Source organism: Leptidea sinapis, chromosome 7, assembly GCF_905404315.1.
Source record: "Leptidea sinapis chromosome 7, ilLepSina1.1, whole genome shotgun sequence".
Lineage (NCBI taxonomy): Eukaryota > Metazoa > Arthropoda > Insecta > Lepidoptera > Pieridae > Leptidea > Leptidea sinapis.
This window is the reverse complement of record NC_066271.1, coordinates 2,844,127-2,864,865: the sequence shown is the minus strand read 5'-3', so window position 1 is coordinate 2,864,865 and position 20,739 is coordinate 2,844,127. Positions and strand designations below refer to the sequence as shown.

At 34.6% G+C, this 20,739-nt stretch overlaps 1 protein-coding gene across 1 annotated transcript; it reads left to right on the top strand.

The window, feature by feature from the left end:
• Positions 1-195: 195 nt before the first annotated feature.
• LOC126965481 (zinc finger protein 658B-like) lies at positions 196-2,249 on the top strand. The gene is made up of 3 exons (XM_050809113.1): positions 196-204; positions 462-1,584; positions 1,669-2,249. Exons 1-3 carry the CDS (start codon positions 196-198, stop codon positions 2,193-2,195), a joined length of 1,659 nt encoding a protein of 552 aa, XP_050665070.1. The 3' UTR covers positions 2,196-2,249.
• Positions 2,250-20,739: the final 18,490 nt, after the last annotated feature.

Sequence of the window (20,739 nt, the reverse complement as noted above, 5' to 3'; positions counted from 1 at the left end):
AAATAATATATAGAGTTAAAAAGTCTCAATCGGATAATATTACTAGAACAACGCCCAGCAAACCTGATGCTTCAAAGGCACATAATACATGTGAAATGACCGAATCCAGTTATGTTGGCGGTACAATGTCTAATCAATGCAGTTATTTAAAGCAAGGTGCAGGTCAACATAATAGTGAGAAACCATACTCACGCGATGAATGTGGTCAGAGTATCACTGAATCTGGTCATTTGACGAACCACAGAAGAATACACACCTGTGATAAACTTTACCCGTGCAGTGTGTGTGGTAAGAGTTTCAGTCAATCTGGTGCTTTGAAGAAACATAGTAGAATACATAACAGTGATAAACCTTACCCATGCAATCTGTGTGGTAAGAGTTTCATTCAATCAAGTGATTTGAAAAGACATATTAGAAAACATACCGGTGATAAACCTTACGCATGCGATGTGTGTGGTAAGAGTTTCAGTTCATCTGGTCATTTGAAGACTCATAGTAGAATACATACCGGGGAAAAACCTTACCCATGCAATGTATGTGGTAAGAGTTTCAGTGAAACTGGTAGTTTGAAGATACATAGTAGAATACATACCGGTGATAAACCTTACCCATGCAATTTGTGTGGTAAGAGATTCAGTTCATCTGGTCATTTGAAGACACATAGTAGAATACATAGCGGTGATAAACCTTACCCATGCAATCTGTGTGCTAAGAGTTTCATTCAATCTAATGATTTGAAGAGACATATTAGAATACATACCGGTGATAAACCTTACGCATGCGATGTGTGTGGTAAGAGTTTCTGTTCATCTGGTCATTTGAAGACACATAGTAGAATACATACCGGTGAAAAACCTTACCCATGCAATGTAAGTGGTAAGAGTTTCAGTGAAACTGGTAGTTTGAAGATACATAGTAGAATACATACCGGTGATAAACCTTACCCATGCAATTTGTGTGGTAAGAGATTCAGTTCATCTGGTCATTTGAAGACACATAGTAGAATACATAGCGGTGATAAACCTTACCCATGCAATCTGTGTGCTAAGAGTTTCATTCAATCTAATGATTTGAAGAGACATATTAGAATACATACCGGTGATAAACCTTACGCATGCGATGTGTGTGGTAAGAGTTTCTGTTCATCTGGTCATTTGAAGACACATAGTAGAATACATACCGGTGAAAAACCTTACCCATGCAATGTATGTGGTAAGAGTTTCAGTGAAACTGGTAGTTTGAAGATACATAGTAGAATACATACCGGTGATAAACCTTACCCATGCAATTTGTGTGGTAAGAGATTCAGTTCATCTGGTCATTTGAAGACACATAGTAGAATACATAGCGGTGATAAACCTTACCCATGCAATCTGTGTGCTAAGAGTTTCATTCAATCTAATGATTTGAAGAGACATATTAGAATACATACCGGTGATAAACCTTACGCATGCGATGTGTGTGGTAAGAGTTTCTGTTCATCTGGTCATTTGAAGACACATAGTAGAATACATACCGGTGAAAAGCCTTACCCATGCAATGTATGTGGTAAGAGTTTCAGTGAAACTGGTAGTTTGAAGATACATAGTAGAATACATACCGGTGATAAACCTTACGCATGCGATGTGTGTGGTAAGAGTTTCTGTTCATCTGGTCATTTGAAGACACATAGTAGAATACATACCGGTGAAAAACCTTACCCATGCAATGTATGTGGTAAGAGTTTCAGTGAAACTAGTAAATTGAGGAGACATAGTAGAACACATACCGGTGATAAACCTTACCGATGCAATCTGTGTGGTAAGAGTTTCATTCAATCTAGTGATTTGAAGAGACATATTAGAATACATACCGCCGACAAACCTTACGCATGCGATGTATGTGGTAAGAGTTTCAGTTCATCTGGTCATTTGAACACACATCGTAGAATACATACCGGTGAGAAGCCGTACGCATGCGATATGTGTGGTAAGAGTTTCAGTAAATCTGGTCATTTGAAGACACATAGTAAAATACATACCGGTGATAAACCTTACCCATGCATCGTATGTGGTAAGAGTTTCAGTGAAACTGGTAAATTGAAGAGACATAGTAGAATACATACCGGTGATAAACCATATACATGCGACATTTGTCCGCTGAAATTTACTCATAAACAATCTCTTGTTAATCATTTACAGAAACACATGTTATAATAATAACTTGTATATTTCTCTTGTGTAAAATCGTCCTAGTTAGTGTGTAAATATTAACCTGCTTCTGTATTTGTCTCAGCTCTAAACCATACATTCGACTACGAGTTTTGTATTTGAAAATATCAGAAAGATCTTATTATTTTACAAACGTAGGTAAGGTATTATTTGTGACATTAATTGAACTTTTCAAAGACATTAAAAGTTTATGAGACTTCATGAAGGAGAAAGTTTTAATATTTCAATATCACACTTAAAACCCTTTTATGTTTTCAGACGATGTATTTCTGGTATAACTAATTAACAAGATAATAAACTGCGCATCCAATAATTTAATTACCGAAGGGATTTTCGTTTGCTCAGCCGATGACTCTTTCGTTATTATATATACCAGGGCTGACACGACAAACGTTGTATTGCCATATAATTTAATTACCCCGCGCCCGCTCATTATATGAATTGTCATATGTATTTAAATGTTATTGACAGAATTATTTGTATTACGGATATATAGGTATGTATTTCTAATCAAAAAATATTGGTTACGGATAAGTAATCACCAACCTTTTATTATATACTATAATATATTTTCCGAAACACCCACCATCTTATGGTAGTTAAATAGCTAACCTAAAGTCTGTTAGAACCCTAAGTATTTTAATTACAATATTATTAGATAAGGAGTTAAATGCCTACGAACAAACTCCATTTGCATTTAAGTATGATATTAGTTAGGTACTTACACTCGTATTAGGTACATGTTAATCAATGAGGACACAAAAATATGAAATATTTTCGGTTTCGTTTAATTTTCGTGACACTTCTCATTGTTTGTACCGGCTTTTAGTTTTATCAATTTTTATATTTTGTCTAAAATGCGAAAACAAATGACTACTGTTTTAAATTTTATTTATACTAATTAATTAAACTAAAAAATTATTGGCTGTTGCACCGTTGCTCTAAAATTAAAAAAAATATGTTTTGACAGGAATGTTGAGAAGTTAATTTTTTCGCGCCCTTTTTGTGGCTGTTTAAGAACAAACGCTTTTCCTCTGTATTTTTCATTTGGTAAAGAAACATTATTACATATATTCAGTTACTTCTTACAATAATTGTGGAGTTAATGGTAAGATTATAATATCTTATGATAAAACTTAATATTAGCATACAGTTTATTAAAAAAGAAACGAAATCCCTATATTGTATATAATTATAATAGTGCTTGACCAAAATTACTTTGATAAATCAAAATACTACAGATTCTTCTCTTTGTCTTCATAAAAAATGATTACTACTCGTATAATATTATTATTTTGGAGTGGTAGTGCCATGTTGGGTCCTAACGGACACAACCGAATTAGGCCGGCACGCCCGGAGAAGTCTTCAAATGCCGTCCACTTTCACCTGGAGACAGCGAAGCCGGCCCTGCTCTTTTTAACCGAGACACAAATATCCTCTCTGGCTGATACATCTTACCTTACCTCTCATACCCGGGGTATAATTTGGAACACTCCTTTATACTGCGGACTGGCGTGCGCGCTTACGTCAGGGAGGATGTCTGTTCTCGACCCCTGAGTTTTTTGAAGGACAGGACCTATCCAATATCTGGCTGCGTATAGACTGCGAAGACAATCCGCATGCCTGTATAGGTCCCATAGCGGTAACGCAGAGACTGACCGGCTCCTCGAGCACATCCAAATGGCTACATATTCCGTGTTAAAGCAGATCCCCACCGCAGAGATCGTGTTTCTTGGCGATTTTAACGCCCACTACGCCGAATGGCATGGATAGGCTCACGTACCACCGATCAAGTAGGGAGATCTGTTCACGACTTCGCCTTAGCATATGGTCTGATGCAACTGGTTATTGCGCCAACGCGAATCCCAGATGTGGAAGATCATACACCTTCACTAACTACCACAAATTCGACATTGTATGCCTCAGACCTGAGGAGAATGCGCAAGAAACTCAGCGAGCTTCTTTCTTTCTTTTACAATAAAATTTCGTTTAAAAAAAATATTATTTAAATAGCCTGAGGGCGGTTGCTTCATTCCAAACCTGTGGTATCATTACGAAAGTTATTTATGTATTTATGTTATAATAACCTTTACCACATAAAAGTTTATTTAGCAATTATTTTCAACTTGGTAACATATTTTTTTTGAACATTTTCTAGGATTATGTTAAAGCATATACATTACGCTTAAGTTATATTAACTTAAATTATTTAGTTTTAAACAAGGAAACTTATGTAAGCCTACTTCAAACATCAGCTCCTGACAAATACCAGCTGATAAAAGAGTAAAACTCATATGATATCTACTGTATTAGTGTATGATCTTTTATGAGAAAAATAGATATATTATTATTACAAAAGAATTAATAAAATAATAAAAGATGCACTGACCTGTTGACATTATAATTGTAATATAATAAAATACAATGGCAACGGGCCAATCATATATCGCGACAGACAACTTGATGAGAGATAAGCGACACCTTTAAAATCAATTAGATCTTTAATAAAGAAAACGTAACCATGAATAAAAAGGACAAGATTATTTAGAACTTTACAAAACGAAACGAACTTTTTAATAGACACAAAGATATCTCACTTTTTGCAGCTATTGACGGGCAAACTTCATATTGGTGTTTGAATCATCTAATTTAGTCTGAAGATGCGGAAAGATAAAATACAACCCAAGTGTATTACATACAGATCCTTAAGAAATATTGACATTGAATCTTTTAACCAATCATTAGACAACATACACTGGACCAATTTATTTCTTTTAAATAATGTACACGACATCGTCTCTCATTTGACCTTTTATATTAAATCATTATTTGACTTTCATGCACCTAAAAAAACAACAAAAATTAAAAACAACCGATATCCATGGATTACTTATAATATGGAAATGATTATGAAGTGTCGCGATGAAGCCCATATCTTGGCAAAAAATCTACAATTGACGTGAATGGTGAGAGATACAAACATTTAAAAAAATACGTAACCCAAGCTTTAGAAAGAGAAAAACAAGCGTACTTCAGTACATACGTAAACGCTAATTCTTGCAAACCAAAAAAAAAAGTGGAAACATAATATAAAGGACCAGGTAAGATTAAAACCTAAACATGTCACTGTACTACCCTCTCACCTCAACAATCCCGAAGACATAAATACCCATTTTTTTAACATTCCAGGTACTAACAAAATAACGCTTCCAACCCGAACATATTTTGAGTCACCGTCATGGCACAGCGTTCTATAAATTTGAATACGTGGATGATAACATGGTTTTAACAGCAATCTAAGAAATAAAATCACAGGCTGTTGGATTTGATGATGTGTCTCTTGATATGTTACTTCTTACCTTGTCACATACACTGCCCATATTAACACATATTATTAACACCTCGTTTCAGTCTAGCACCTTTGCTGATCTCTGGCGCCACGGACTAGTGCGACCTTTACCTAAAAAAGATATCCCTGAACTGTACACAGATCTTCGCCCATTTAGCATACTTCCTTGCGCATCGAAAATTATTGAAAAAATTGTACTCAAACAATTAATGCGATTTTTGGAAGTTAATAATATATTACCGTACAACCAATCAGGATTCAGGAAAAAAAGAGGTACTACCACTGCTTTACTGGATGTAGTTGACAATATCTTGGAGGCTCAGGAGGAAGGTAAAGCCACTATGCTAGTACTGCTTGATTATTCCCGGGCATTCGATACTGTTAATACATCATTATTAATTTCCAAGTTAATGTACTACAGATTGAGCCCGGAGGTTGTACAATGGTTCAGTAGCTATCTAAATAACAGAACCCAAACAGTTGCAGTCAAAGATGATAACGGCAGTTATCAACTCTCTAGCTGTGCTCCTATCAACAGAGGAATTCCCCAGGGATCAATTTTAGGACCTCTGCTCTTTAATTTATATAGTGCAGATATAATCTACAACATAAAAAATACAAAGTATCATATGTTCGCTGACGACATTCAATTGTATATCTCATTTAATCCCAAGGATACGTTACATGCCACAAATTTGTTAAATTCCGATCTTAATGAAATTTGCAGTTGGTCAGACCGTAATTCATTAATTTTAAATCCCTCAAATACAAAATTTATAATCCTTGGCACCTCTATGTCTGTGAAAACGACTGAGCAGTACAATCCGAAGGTCATGATTAACAACACAGAGACTGAGCGGGTCCACGAGGCGCGTAACTTAGGTTTAATAATTGACGAAAACATGCGCTTCGAAAAATATATAAGCCGCCGAGTGTTATCCAATTGTTTTTATAGACTGAAAATTATCTACAAAATTCAAAAATATCTAAGTACAGAACTTCGAGTCACATTATGTGACGCACTTGTACTATCAAAGCTTAATTACTGTAACGTGGTGTATGGTCCAAGGTTACTGTACAAAACAAAATGTTCCATCCGACGATGGCAAAATGCATGCGCCCGATTCTGCTGGAATATGCCGCCCAGGCAACACATTACTCCATACTCCAAACTTAATAATATAAAGACCAGATCTGCCTCACAGATATTAGCGGTGCCCCGGCATCATTCAACAGCGTTTAGGGGTAGTTTTCGATACAGTGCTACTAAGTGCTGGAATAATTTACCGCCACCATTAAGACTATTAAAAAATGTCAAAAATTTTAGATGGAAATATAAAAAAACTATTTTAGAATCATTATATAATAATTATTCTTGATGTGCAATGTCTTATAAATTAACACAATTCTGTATTTTTATCATTATTTAATGTTCACCAATATATTTATATCTCATTTATAGCACTTAATACCACCTTTATTATATTATATACAGTTCGGTACAGATTATACTATGATTTAATATTTATTATTATTAAAAAAAATATTTATTTTTATTTTATTACACTACTTACTTTGATACCTACGTAAATTAATTTGCAATGGGAAGACTAAAAGAACTTTCTACTTCAAATGTCACGAGGGGCTGCTGAAAACCAGTGTTGTGTTAGTGTCTTCTGCACTGACACAACAAATATACTGAGTCAGCTCCTTTTAGCAGGGAATCACGCTCACACTGTTATTTTTATTTATTTATTTTTAATTTTTTATAATATTTGTTATGTTATTTAATTTAGTATTTTAAGATTTAATTAATATTGTAAATTATTGTTTTTTGTGTGAGGGTTTTTTATTGCTAATAAAGTGTGTTTCTATTCTATTCTATTCTAATTTGATTTATGGCTGTCCAACAAAAAAAACTTTTCTGATATAATTTTTAATGTATTTTTTATTCAACTATCTAAATTATCATGAACGACTATTCTACATAAATGATAAAATCGTAAAAATAAAAAAAACTGTACATATTTTATTTAAATAATTTTTTTTTTAACAAAAAACAACCGACTTCAAAAACACTATTCCAAAACAATACATATAATATGCACTAAAAAGTATAAAAATAATTGCGTATTTTTATACAATCCAATTAATTAATCTAATTCTACTTACGATTATTGTTATTTTTAGAATCGGTGTCCTTCCGCCGCGAGCCGCTCTCGCCTCTCGCCTCCTCACAACTCAAGCACATCTCAGCTATAACTATGTATGTAGTTACAAACCTATCTTGGATGACACTGACTCCAAAAATTACAATAATCGTAACAAACACCATTAGTACTCCCATATATATAATATCTATTGTTTTGGAATAGTGTTTTTGAAGTCGGTTGCTTTTGTTAAAAAAAAATATTTTTTGATTTTTAGTAAATTTGAAGTACACTTTTGAAGATTCAGTCGAGTATCGTTAATTTGCTCCAAAATTTGAATTAATAAAAAAAATAATTAACATCACAATTTTTAATACATATAAAATCAAAGTTAGAAGATCGAATAAAAAGATCGACAAGTCACACAAAGCACAACCTTTTACGCACATGGGCCAGAATGACCCGCCCCCGACCCAGCCACCAGCCCTTCGATGATTTTTGAATTATCGAATCGACTTGAGATGTTAAATGGTTGAAAACCATCTTTATATCTGATACTGTCCTAGGACTCTTTTCGACTCAAACAAAGAAACTAATATATATCAATATAAATAAAATGATAGAGGTTTTCAAATGTGCGCGCATCATGAAATATCTATTGGAAATATTTTAATAATTTAGTCTTCTAATTTTTATTCCTTAGACACTTGGCCTCTTCTCAGGAAAATAGATATTGCGATATCTTCATTTAATATAAAGTTAATAAAGTTTACAGAAACAAATGTGTGTACGCGGATGAAGTTGGGGTATCAGCTAGTCAAATATATAAGGCAAGTGGGTGTGGGCAAGTCAGACGCGGGACGAAACGTGGATTTATTGTTTTCAAACCGAAAAAAAACAGCAATCTTGTGAATGGGTGTTTGAAAATGAGAACAGGCCAACAAAAGTAAAGCAGGCGAGAAACTTTGGCAAAAAAATGATCGCATTTTATTTCTCAGCTACGGGTCCCATCTGTACAATTCTACTTGAAGATCAAAAAAGTGTTAATGCCGAGTGGTATTCTACCATTTGTTTACCCAGTGTGTTAAAATAAGTTCGCGAAAGACGACCAAAAAGCCGCGTTCTCCTACCTCATGACTACGCATCTTCACACACGGCCAACAAAACTAATTAGTCATTTTTAGCTTAAAAAAGTACAACTCGTCACCCATCCTGCACATAGCCCCGACCCAGCACTCTGTGATATCTGTATTTTCCCCAAAATCAAAGATTTGAAGAGAGGTTTATCTTTTACTAATTCCGGAGAGACAGTGACAGCATTCAATCAGAAACCATGCCTTCAGATCTGTGGTCCTCCTGTTTTAAAAAATGGTTCGATCGCATGAAAAAATGTTTAAAATGTAAAGGAGAGTATTTTAAAAAGCAATAAACATAATTGTTTGGTTATAACATGTTTTTTTAAGCTACGCAAAAGATTTAGTGTGACCTACGTATACAAAGATTTAAAACATACACTTTGATACGCACAATTTGATAATATTCTGCATTTCTAAGTCCACTAAAAAGTAGCTGAAAGGGCTAAAAAAACTAAAATACTAAAGATTTGTTGGGTAATTTATTTATTAGCAGTTTAATAATATTTTTATATCTTGCAGCTTATTCTACTAAGGTAGTCCCGTCAAAGCCGCAACTGGTATTTCGTTAGTCTGCTCATCAAGTTCCATAAAATATCTTGCACCCAAGTAAACCGACACCATTAGTACTCCCGTCAGTAATACTCTAAAACAAATAAATCACTTATTGTTAATGTGATATCCTTAGGCTACAATCTTTATTTCATTAGCAAACTGTAGTATTTAACCAAAATATCCCTTGAATAGTCAAAGTCTTAGCTAAAGCTGAGCATACTTTCAGTTGACAAATGTGTTTTGTGTAGAGTTTTGAATCATTAGTGGAATCAGAATGGAACTAAAACCCGTCCACCACCACATGGAGGCGCAGTCTGCTTTGTCATTCCTTGGGAATTAAGGGTTATTTATGTAGTCCAACCAACCCAACGTACTTAATGACCCGAATACAAAATTTTACATAGATTTGCCCCATTCCAGGGTTTGTGTATTCGTTTGGGAAGATATCTGTTGTCACTATTGCGGCAATTGTAAAGTTCCACATGTCTTCAATATGGCTACGTGAGGATTAAGTTTGTATCTACACTTGTGTCTTATAACCCATAAATAAATCGTCTCTTGAGCTGCGTTCAATCAGCAATCGACGCCGTGCGCTTTAGATTCGGTTCCCCAATACACAGAAGCCCTTAAACAATTATGAAATAATAACTATGAAACTGAAATTTCGTGAGTAACTTTGTTGTGATAAAACCAAAACTTCTATAGATTATGCTGATAAGGCTAATTAATATTCATAAAAATGTTTAAAAGTCTAAAAAAAATTGCTTGCCTACAAAATAAATTATTATAAGGCTCGCCTTATTAATCGTCTTCCACTACCGACACGAATTAATAGCAAATTCGTAATAAATTATTACTGACAAGCTGATTTTTCCACGTTTCTTTCATACATATTTGTATTTTTGTATGGCTATTATCTTTCAAATTGAATGGTATGTTTTCACGGTCATACGCTGGTAAATTATTGAACATAGTTTTGGTGTGATTTTAGTAGCCTCATTTTAATGATATACCTATCTTTTAACAAATCTTTTATATTTTTTACATATTATATCTTCTACATTTAGCTACCAATTCAATTGCTAACAATTCAATACTTGAACTATTCAAGGAATCCTTTAATTATTTATTTTATAACAAAAAAATTCGGCCTTATGTTGTCCCGACCTCTTGTTAATAGTCATGCAAAACTAGGATTAAACTTTTTCGATACTTTTGCATTTTTCTCGGACATACATACAGAAAAACAGATAAACGCATAAACAGACCGACAGACTAAAATTCTATAAGGTATTTTTGGATTTCGTATTGTTTGTAGAACATTCATTAATATTTTTTTAAATACTCAGTTTACAGTTCAAATTTCTTACGGTTTTATTTTATTATGTAAAGATAAAATATGAGAAGTGAATGAACTGTCACCAAGATATTATTAAAGTAATATAAGTGATTCAACTTACGCTCCCACAATCATAGTTATTAACAGCCACACGTTTAACAATGAAATCTTCTGTAAACACTTGGACAATGCGTTAAATTCGGGACACATTTCCATTGATTTATCAAACATCCTGAATATGTTTGTAATTCATTACTACGCAGTCAATAATATGTAGGGTTGTTATTTGGTAGTTTTTGATGAAAAATTGTTTTTATTTATAATTTGTACTTGCTGAACTGGCAGTGGGCAGGGCACATAGTTCGACGGACTGATGGCCGTTGGGGCAGTAAAGTCCTCGAATGACGACCACGTACCGCAAGACGCAGTTTTGGCAGGCCCCCACAAGATGGACCGACGATCTGGTCAAGATCGCCGGAATACGTTGGATGAGGACAGCGCAGGACCGATCGTCGTGGTTATTTTTGGGGGAGGCCTTTGTCCAGCAGTGGACGTTTTCCGGTTGATGATGTACTAGCTGATCCAGCAAACGTTGTCTAGCCATATAAATTATTTTTAGTATTTTGCAGTTTTTCAACTTACTTTTTAAATCCAACTACCACGAATAAGTATTTTCATTTTTTGAATTAATAAAATATAACCTATGACACTCACAAAAATATGACTTTATATTGATAACAGATTTTTCTACATTGGTTCAGTAGATCCAGAGATTATATATTTTTACTATCAATATTTCAATCCTTTTATATTATTCTGCTATACGAAACGGAGACAAATCCAACAAATTAAAAATCATAAAATATCGTCCATCTGTTCTCCAGTTATAAATGTTCGAACAACTATATTGTGTGATGTAGGTATGTTAAGTGACACAAAGAGTTTTTTTATGATGATCTCACTAGATAGATAGGTACGAATATATATAAATATATATGATGATTGGTGGTAATGCGAAAATAATAGAAAGCTACTGCAAATATTCGGTCAGCAGTCGCAGAAATGCAGTTTTTGCGACTTAGAGGCGCGCACGGAAGATACATAGAGTTGGCCGTGTAAAAAATATGGTGTGCCCAAATGTATACCTGCTACCTTTTAGGTTTGACCCTGCTGTTTGTTGATAGTTGATTGAAATTGTAACTTTAAATGGGAACTGCAGGCGTTTGAAAATACCTCCCCCACTTGCAGTTGTCCAACCGCCTGCACGTCCGTCCCATTCGGCCGCAACCGAACCTCGTCATCGTCATAGCTATTCAGATATTTGTCCAATTAATCACTACCAAAATGAGCGTTAGAAATAAATTAATAATTTCTATTGTATTTATGGTTGGTTCACTATTTTTGCGACAATGGCTAGCAAATAAAAGACACTTAAATGCTGTCGCGGGCTTTTTTGTAGGACATTTTAAGATAAACATTTCCATTAAACAATATATGTATTTTTGTAACTCCTACGTGCTTTGCACCGCAAACATGAATAGCTCGCCGATTGTAGATTTTTTCCTACTTAACACTTATCGTTATATTGGCTGTGTTTTGTCCGGTATAGGGGGTAAACCCTGACCAAAACTAACTAAACTAAGGGCCGTATACCATTCCGTATTGAAAAGAGCAACATTAGAATTTCTTGCTCGTTCTTCTATAAGATAATCTGTCTTCCGAATGAGCTGTGTGAAAAAATGACATATTTCAAGTGTAATGTAATTTTATTTATTTGGATATATTGTATATTATTTTAAGTTCTCTATGTACTTTTGGAGGCCATGAAACCGCGCCACAGTCCAGTCAAGATACACACACAAGACACAGAAAAAACTTCTTTAGATGCTCTGAGTGAGAGACTTTGTTTGACCAATGAGTGAAAAAGTGAAAAAGATGGCTATGAGATGGTTTCAACCCAATTTGGAAAAGACAAGGAGAATAGATCAGTTAAAGAGAATATATACCTAAAGTTATAGGTACCGTTTCAGATGTTACACATCATATGCGCCCATATTTAGACTTACCTTTAGTAAACTTTAGTTATTTTCACAGTATTTTGGTATATTGTTATGGGTCAGTGCAGCCGATATTAATACCGTATTTGTGCTACAGATGAGGGCTATTCGCGCTATTAGCTACCTAGGTCGTAAAGAAATATCAGTAGAAAAATTTAAAGAAATAAACATTGCATGCCAATATATTCTTTATAATGCTATTTATAAGTACATTAATGAATTTGCTAGAAACTGTGACAATCATAATGTTAACACGAGGAGCAAGTATAAACTTACTATGCCTTCTACTCGGTTAAGCCGAGTTATTCCTTTATTAGGCGATATAATATATTCTTTTTAAACATGACCCCTAGAAAATATACAAAACAAATGTGTGACCCCTAGAAAATGTACAAAACAAATGTGTTACCACATTCAAAAGAATTGTTTATAACCGTAGGTATGTGTGGTAAATGTTACTACAACATTAATATTTTTCTTAATGATATCACGGACTGGGAATTGAGCGAACGCTGTCAGGCTGTTTGATTCTAAATTTTATTGCACGATAGTAAATATTAAATATATTGGAAGTAAATCAAAAAGCCCACCTAGTTTCTTGCGCCAGTTCTTCTCAGGTCTGAGACACACTATTTCGAATGGGTGGTATTTTTTTAACATTCAACAACTGATTATAAATCCTAATTTGAAAAAAATTTGAATTTGTAAGGCTAGTTACCATTATTTCATAGTTGTTGTTTTCGCCTTTATATAATTTTCACTTCTGTCGTCTGCCCTTGAGCACACACACTGAAATACACATATAAATAAATATAAATTCAATACGCCCTAGCTGGTGAAAACACTGGGCAAATGAGACTTATCATCTTATGTCTCAAGGTGACGAGCGCAAATATTGTAATGCTGCTCAGACTTTTTGGGTTTTTCAATAAAATTGAGGGCATTGTAGGGTAGGGCGTCTCAATTACCATCAACTCAACGTCCTACTCGTCTCAAAAAAAAAGGTTTTCTGGAACATATTTTGTATTAACGTTAAAATATGGACCAAATAATATAACATAAACATACATAAATAATTATTTAATTAATAAAATGCATCGTCTAGTCCTAGTGTTGCGCCTGTCGAGTCCTCTGTTACGGGTTCCATAGTAGTCGATGTTGTAGTAATTGTGTGTTCTTGGCTTAATTGTATCAAGTACTTTGTGAGCCAGTATGTTCCGAAGGCTAAAACAGATGCTGCCAGTAAACTAAAACAATCACAGTTGATTAGCGAGAAATCAGAAAACGTTCTTAGATCATTTATACGTAGACTAACTCTAACACAAAGTGACGTACAAATCGCGAGTAGATTGTTTTACGTAGCTTGTCACGCACACTAAAGTAATAAAACTGGCCTGTGACATCGGTTGTCTAGCAGAGAGAGGCTCTACCTTACCGTATAAATTATCTAAGGCAATGTGTATTCAGTAAGTAAAACTATTTGATTATTTGTTTCTAATACCTAGGTAACACCGAAAATGTTTAGAAAATGATAAACGGCTTAATGTAGAAAGTTGCCAATACTTTTATTGTATTTCGAAGTAGTCTCCGTTCCTCTATACACATCGTCGCATTCGATGGAACCACTGAGAAAAGCAGGGGGCCCATTCTTCCTTAGGGGTCTCTTCTATGGCATTTTCGTACGCTTTCACCGCATTTAAAGGGCTCGTAAAGCGAATACCTCGAATTTTATCTTTAGTTCTTGGGCATAAAATCATACTCAAATATTCAACAGTCCGTTTTGCGGAGTGCGCTGAAGCATTGTCGTGATGAAGGAGGATCCTGCTTCGAGGGCGCTGCTGCCGATTGCCGTACTAGTCTACAGTAACTGTCCTTCCATTTTCTAGCAAAATGACCTTTCCGACCAAAGAATGAGGCAATCATCTTTTTTCCTTGACTTCTTCCTTTAGACCTTAGTTGGCTGATCCTCGAAAGGAAACACCCACTGAGCTGATTGTCTTTTCGTTTCAAGTTCGTAGCAATATATCTAGCTTTTATCACCTGGGATGATGTCAAAAACAGCATTTGAGTCACTGCCGTTGAACTTATGTAACATTTGGCGACACCAGACCATACGAAGGTGTTTCTGGTCGTCGGTTAAAGTATGGGGAATCCATCCAGGACGTCCCTCATACGGATCATCATTGAGATTGCCTCGTCCACGCTTAAACTCGTTAAACTTAATGTAAATAGTGGCACGTGATGGAGCTTCATTTAGAAATGCTAATCGCAGCCTATCATAGCTTTGTTGTTGAGTAAGCCCACAACAAAAGTCATAATAAATCATTGATTCACAAAAACAAATGACAAATTAATGCAATATACTACATTAGGTTACCAAAGATTTCTAAAATTGAAATTCAAAAAAGTTTTAATTATCAACGTTTCTAACTGGCCAGTTCTAAACATTTTAAGTGTTACCCACGTACTTCAATTTATTTCATGTACTATATGAACTCTGTAAATTGACTGAAAAATACATCAGGAAGAATATGAATCAGAATTTTCATCCGATATAAATTTGTAACCAAATTGGTATGGAAAAGGTTGAAAAATTAAGAATTCTTGATAAAATTACTTATATCATTAAAATGTACGAGTCAACATAGAATTTTCTCCTCCGTTTCACTAATTTAACTTTTTTTACGAATACCTCATTGCTCACAAACACTTCAAATTTATTTATGCATACTTATTACACTTAGTATACTTTATTAATACCTACAAACCGAATGCCATTACGTGTAGCGGTGTGGTTTCATTGAGATTTTACTAAACTACATAACATGTGCGAGGAACAATGATATTTCCGAGACAATTGTGAACTTGATTAAAAGTATTAAGGAGACTATCCACTCTTCATCGATGGTAATAAATTTATAGGGAAATAACAATATAACTAGTGTTTAATTACAACATATAATGAATTGACTTTTATGATAATGACTTTTGAAACTGTTTTAGCTAAACTTGCATATCTGTATGACAGTATGTCCAAGTATAACTTCAATTCATTTTCTGTAATTTAAAATAAAATGGTCTGAATCCTAACTAAATGAAAGAATGTTCAGTTGTACTTGAATAAAACTATACAAAAATACACTTCTCCACATCCTCTCTCTCCAATGTGAGAATGCAAGGTTGTACAGACTATAGAAACTACTTGATATCGAGTTTAAGAGTATGCACAGGTTGATGTGAAACTCCACCAAATATGTAGGTAATATATGTAATTATATTCTACCCCATTCACCTAATACGAAGACATTTATCACATAAAAAAAATTATTTATTTGAAATGAAAACTACTTTGGCGCCTTGAGCACGTTTGGGCGAACAAAAATCGTGAATTGAAATGAAAATCGTCATCGTCAAATTCAAATTCAAATATTTTTATTCAAAATAGGATGTGATATCACTTATTGAAAGTCAAAAACTACCTCCCATTCCAAAATGAATGCCTCAGACCTGGGAAGAACGGGCGCAACAAACTCAACGGGCTTTTTTTTTCATCGAAACAGTTAAACTTATTATTTAATATCCTGAGGGCAGTCACTCCATTCCCAATCTGTGGTATCATTAAGAAAGTCATTTATGTTATAGTAACCTTTACCACACAAACGTTTTTTAACAATTCTTTTGAATAACATGATACTTTTGTTTTGAACGTTTTCTGGGATCTTGTTGTAAAAGCATATACATCGCCCCACAAAAGACTTTCTAACTCGACTTAGCCGAGTAGTAGGTATTATAAGTTTATGTTTGTTCCTGGTGTTAACATAATGTTTATAACAGTTTCTAGTAAATTCACTTATGTGCCTATGAACATACATTACATTATCAAGAATATATTGAGAAGCAACAGTCAAGATGTTTATTTCTTTGAATTTTGCTCTCAATGATTCTTTAGGACCTAGGTTATAAATAGAGCGTCGCAGCACGCTTCCGATGAACTATATGTATACTGTGTTTATATTATTTACATAGATATTCCTCCGTCCGGTATTACTATAGTATATTATATATTTACCAGTGGGAGGCTCCTTTGCACCAGTGGCATCCTGTGCAAAGGAGCCTTCCTTTGCACAGGATGCCGGCTAGATTATGGGTACCATAACGGTGCCTATTTTTGCCGTGAAGCAGTAATGTGTAAGCATTACTGTGTTTCGATCTGAAGGGCGCCGTAGCTAGTGAAATTAATGGGCAAATGAGACTTGCACAGTTGTAGTGCCACTCAGAATTTTTGGGGTTTTTCAAGAATCCTGAGCGGCACTGCATTGTAATGGGCAGGGCGTATCAATTACCATCAGCTGAACGTCCTGCTCTTCTCGTCTCTTATTTACATAAAAAAAAATATTATAAAGAGATATCTATATCTTTCTACATTTAATAACCAAAAATAATTATATAATTGCTCGACAATACAATTCACACGTTGCTAAGTTTTCACTTCAATCGGCAGTCCCCAAAGACCCAGCCTTATCTTATGAAATGTCTCGCATGCCTTTTCCTGTACCCCTGACAACGTAAAACAAAGATATATATAAAACTATAGTGACCAGTTGAGTAGTTAAGCGTAACAAACTATTATTCCTGCCGCCGAATTCCACCTTCGCACGACACGCCACAAGTTAGGATATGATCCTCACCATCTGGATGTGTGGCGGTCGTCCACAGTGCGGTTTTCAAGGAGCTTTCTTCCACGTACAACAAAGCTGTGGAATGAGCTTCCTTGTGCGGTTATTCCGGGACGATACGACATGGGTACCTTCAAAAAAGCGCGTACACCTTCCTTAAAGGCAACGCTACTGTGATTCCTCTGGTGTAGAGAATGTGGGCGGCGGTGATCACTTAACAACAGGTGACCCATACGCTCGTTTGACCTCCTATTCCATAAAAAAAAAATCGCATTTATAATATTAGTTATGATATACCTATTACTGCTAATAGCTTGTCACGATTGATAGTGTGACAGCTTCTTTATATCGCTGAACAGAACAATGCTGTTTCTGGGTATGTTAGTTCCTTTCAATCTTTGATGTGTATTTTTACCTCTTGGGAAAAAATGGAAAATGATTGACCTAAGGACACCTGCTTGTGTATTACAAAAAGATTAAATAAAAGTCATTTTTTGTTTATTTAACCTTTTTAATTGATGTTTAAGTACGTGTAAAAAGTATTTTGTGCCAACAGCTTTTTTCGCCACCAAGCTGCAGTGATAAGCCAAGATCTTTCAGGCATCGTTTCTTCCAATTTCTGCCCAGTGCTCCTCCTCAATTCCAATTTATACGTCAGCATTATATTTGGGTATTTCGGGAACGAGAACAATCAATAAGATTAAATGTTTAAAAATCGTTCATAATCATGTGTTCTTTAAAATGAAGGGTTCTTTCTGCTTTACACTTGAAAAGGTAAGATATTTTTTCAGGAGCAACATGAGTTTGTCAAAAAACGATCAACTATTAACAACCTTACTAACTTTTTTTTCTATTCGATAATATAGACGATAGCGTTCAAACAGACAAAGATTTTATAAAGGCATTCGACATTAGAGTATAAAGGCACTGACCTAATACATCGTGGGCAGTGCTTTGAAGTTATTCGGATTGACACGTTAAGCATGATTCCACCACCGGACAATAATGTCAAAATGCAAAATTCCAGCCGCATCTTGCCTCGACATTTCCACAGCCACGCTGTGGAATCAGTTACCAGCTGCAGGTTTCCCGAACCGATACTTCTAAGGGACCTTCAGGCTTAGAGAATTCTCCCAACTTAAAGGCCGGCAACGTATACCTTCAAGCTTAGAGAATTCTCCCAACTTAAAGGCCGCCAACGTATCCCTTGACCTCCCATCACGTGAGCCTTTTTCCCACGATTAGCCCCCTGTTATATTTAATAAAATTAAATCTGACATTTTATTAGTTACAATTGCTTTTAATGGTACACGTAGTTATTTTTTACACTAGTTTTCTTCTTATGCTATAAAAAGAACTCAAAAAGAAGTTCGAGTTTAATTTAGAGTGAATCCATCGAACTTCAGGCGTACCCCAGGGATTAATATTCGGACCTTTCCTGTTTATCAAGTAGATTAATGACATAAAACAGTGTCTTCATTATTGTATTTTTTATTATGTGCTGATTATTTGAAAATATTATGGTCTACTATAGCGACACTCATAAATAATGATTCATAGTAAAATACCAGTAAAACTGAAATTATATTTAATGACAATATATTCGTAGATTCATAAATAGATCACACCGTATAATATAGCATGTCGTTTAAAGTATATCTGATACTCAATACAATCGCCAGTGCAAATTATAATAGGGCTTAACGATACCATGTACATAAAGAATAGACTGAGCGTTGCCAGTTGATAATATTTCTACCAAACAAAAGAGGTTTGTAATACTTGTATCTGAATTAATCCCACTTGTTCTCTATGTATGCAATAAATAAATAGAAGAAAGAAAGAACGGCACCTAAGTCTTCGCACTTTGGTAGCAGTGTAGAAAAGATTAGTACTAAGTCCGTCAGTTCGTTTTTATCTTTCTGGACAGTGTTAACTCTGTACAATTATTAGTCAATCTATTCTCTATGGTTATAACCCAACAAAAAACTGTGTTACAAATAGCAGTGTATAATAGTATAATAATAACGATTTGGAATTTATTCACACTGTATTTGACTGTGCAAGTTTAGAGTATATTATCCGACATAACTTTTTGCAAATTTTGCTTTTGAATAGTTAGGTCTGTATACCATCTAAAGTGATCCGTGATCAAGACGCTAGTGTATCATATTGTATTCTGTTGTCATATTATAATTTGTTGATAACGTTGATGTAGCTGATGTTGTTTCTGATACATTCATCATATATTTCGTTGTCCAATACGCGCCGAATGCTAACAGACCAGTCACTATTAAGCTAGAAAGTTAAAACTTGAATTAATGTTTGTAATGTGCGGTTAGCTTTCTTCCACGTACCAAGCTGTGGAATGAACTTCCTTATGCAGTGTTTCCGGGACGATACGACATGGGTACCTTCAAAAAAAGCGCGTACACCTTCCTTAAAGGCTGGCAACGCTCCTGTGATTCCTCTGGTGTTACAAGAGATTGTGGGCGGCGGTGATCACTTAACAGCAGGTGACCCGTACGCTCGTTTGTCCTCCCATTCCATAAAAAAAAATGTGATTTTGTAATCTAAATTTTAGCTTTTTAATGACTCATATAAATTCAGAAAGTATGTTATATATAGCCACTTTTATTTAAGTTAATGCAAAGAAAATGTATTTAATATTACATTAATTCATTCCATTAGTTTGGTTGCATTGTTGTATACGTTAGTGGCAAGCTGATATTGTCACACAATGTGCGATTTCTTGGTAATAAAAGTTTATTGCATAATATATTGTAAAGTAGATGATTCTTCTTGTAATCCTTCATATTTGAGTACAAACTTTAGCAGGTTTAGTCCCTTGCCTAATATAAATTATATGCCATTTTTAAGTGAATTATAATTAGGTAGCCAGTAGGTACTTTATAAAAAAATACCACACACACACCGCTTGTTGCAGAAAGCATCCTTAAAGTTAATGTTAAATTATATCACATATTTTTCTTTATATATCTTTGACTGTCAAAAGGAAAAAGAAAGTGACGGTATTAAATTTATTGAAACACTAACTTCTTTCTGCAGCTAGCGGGCAGATAGGTAAGTTTTGATCTTACAGCCGTTTTCAATAACCTATCTATCATTAATTAAACTTACTAGAGGTAGACAAATCTGTCCTTTTACGCTTACTTACATTTCAATAACCTATTGACAGATAGCATTGGTCTATAACTATATTGGACATAACTATGGAAAGATAAGATCTTGTCACTAAACGGTGACAGC

Coding starts and splice junctions, on each gene's coding strand:
- LOC126965481 (XM_050809113.1), top strand. Junction 1,585..1,668: donor AACTGGTAGTTTGAAGATAC/ATAGTAGAATAC, acceptor ATTTGAAGACAC/ATAGTAGAATACATACCGGT.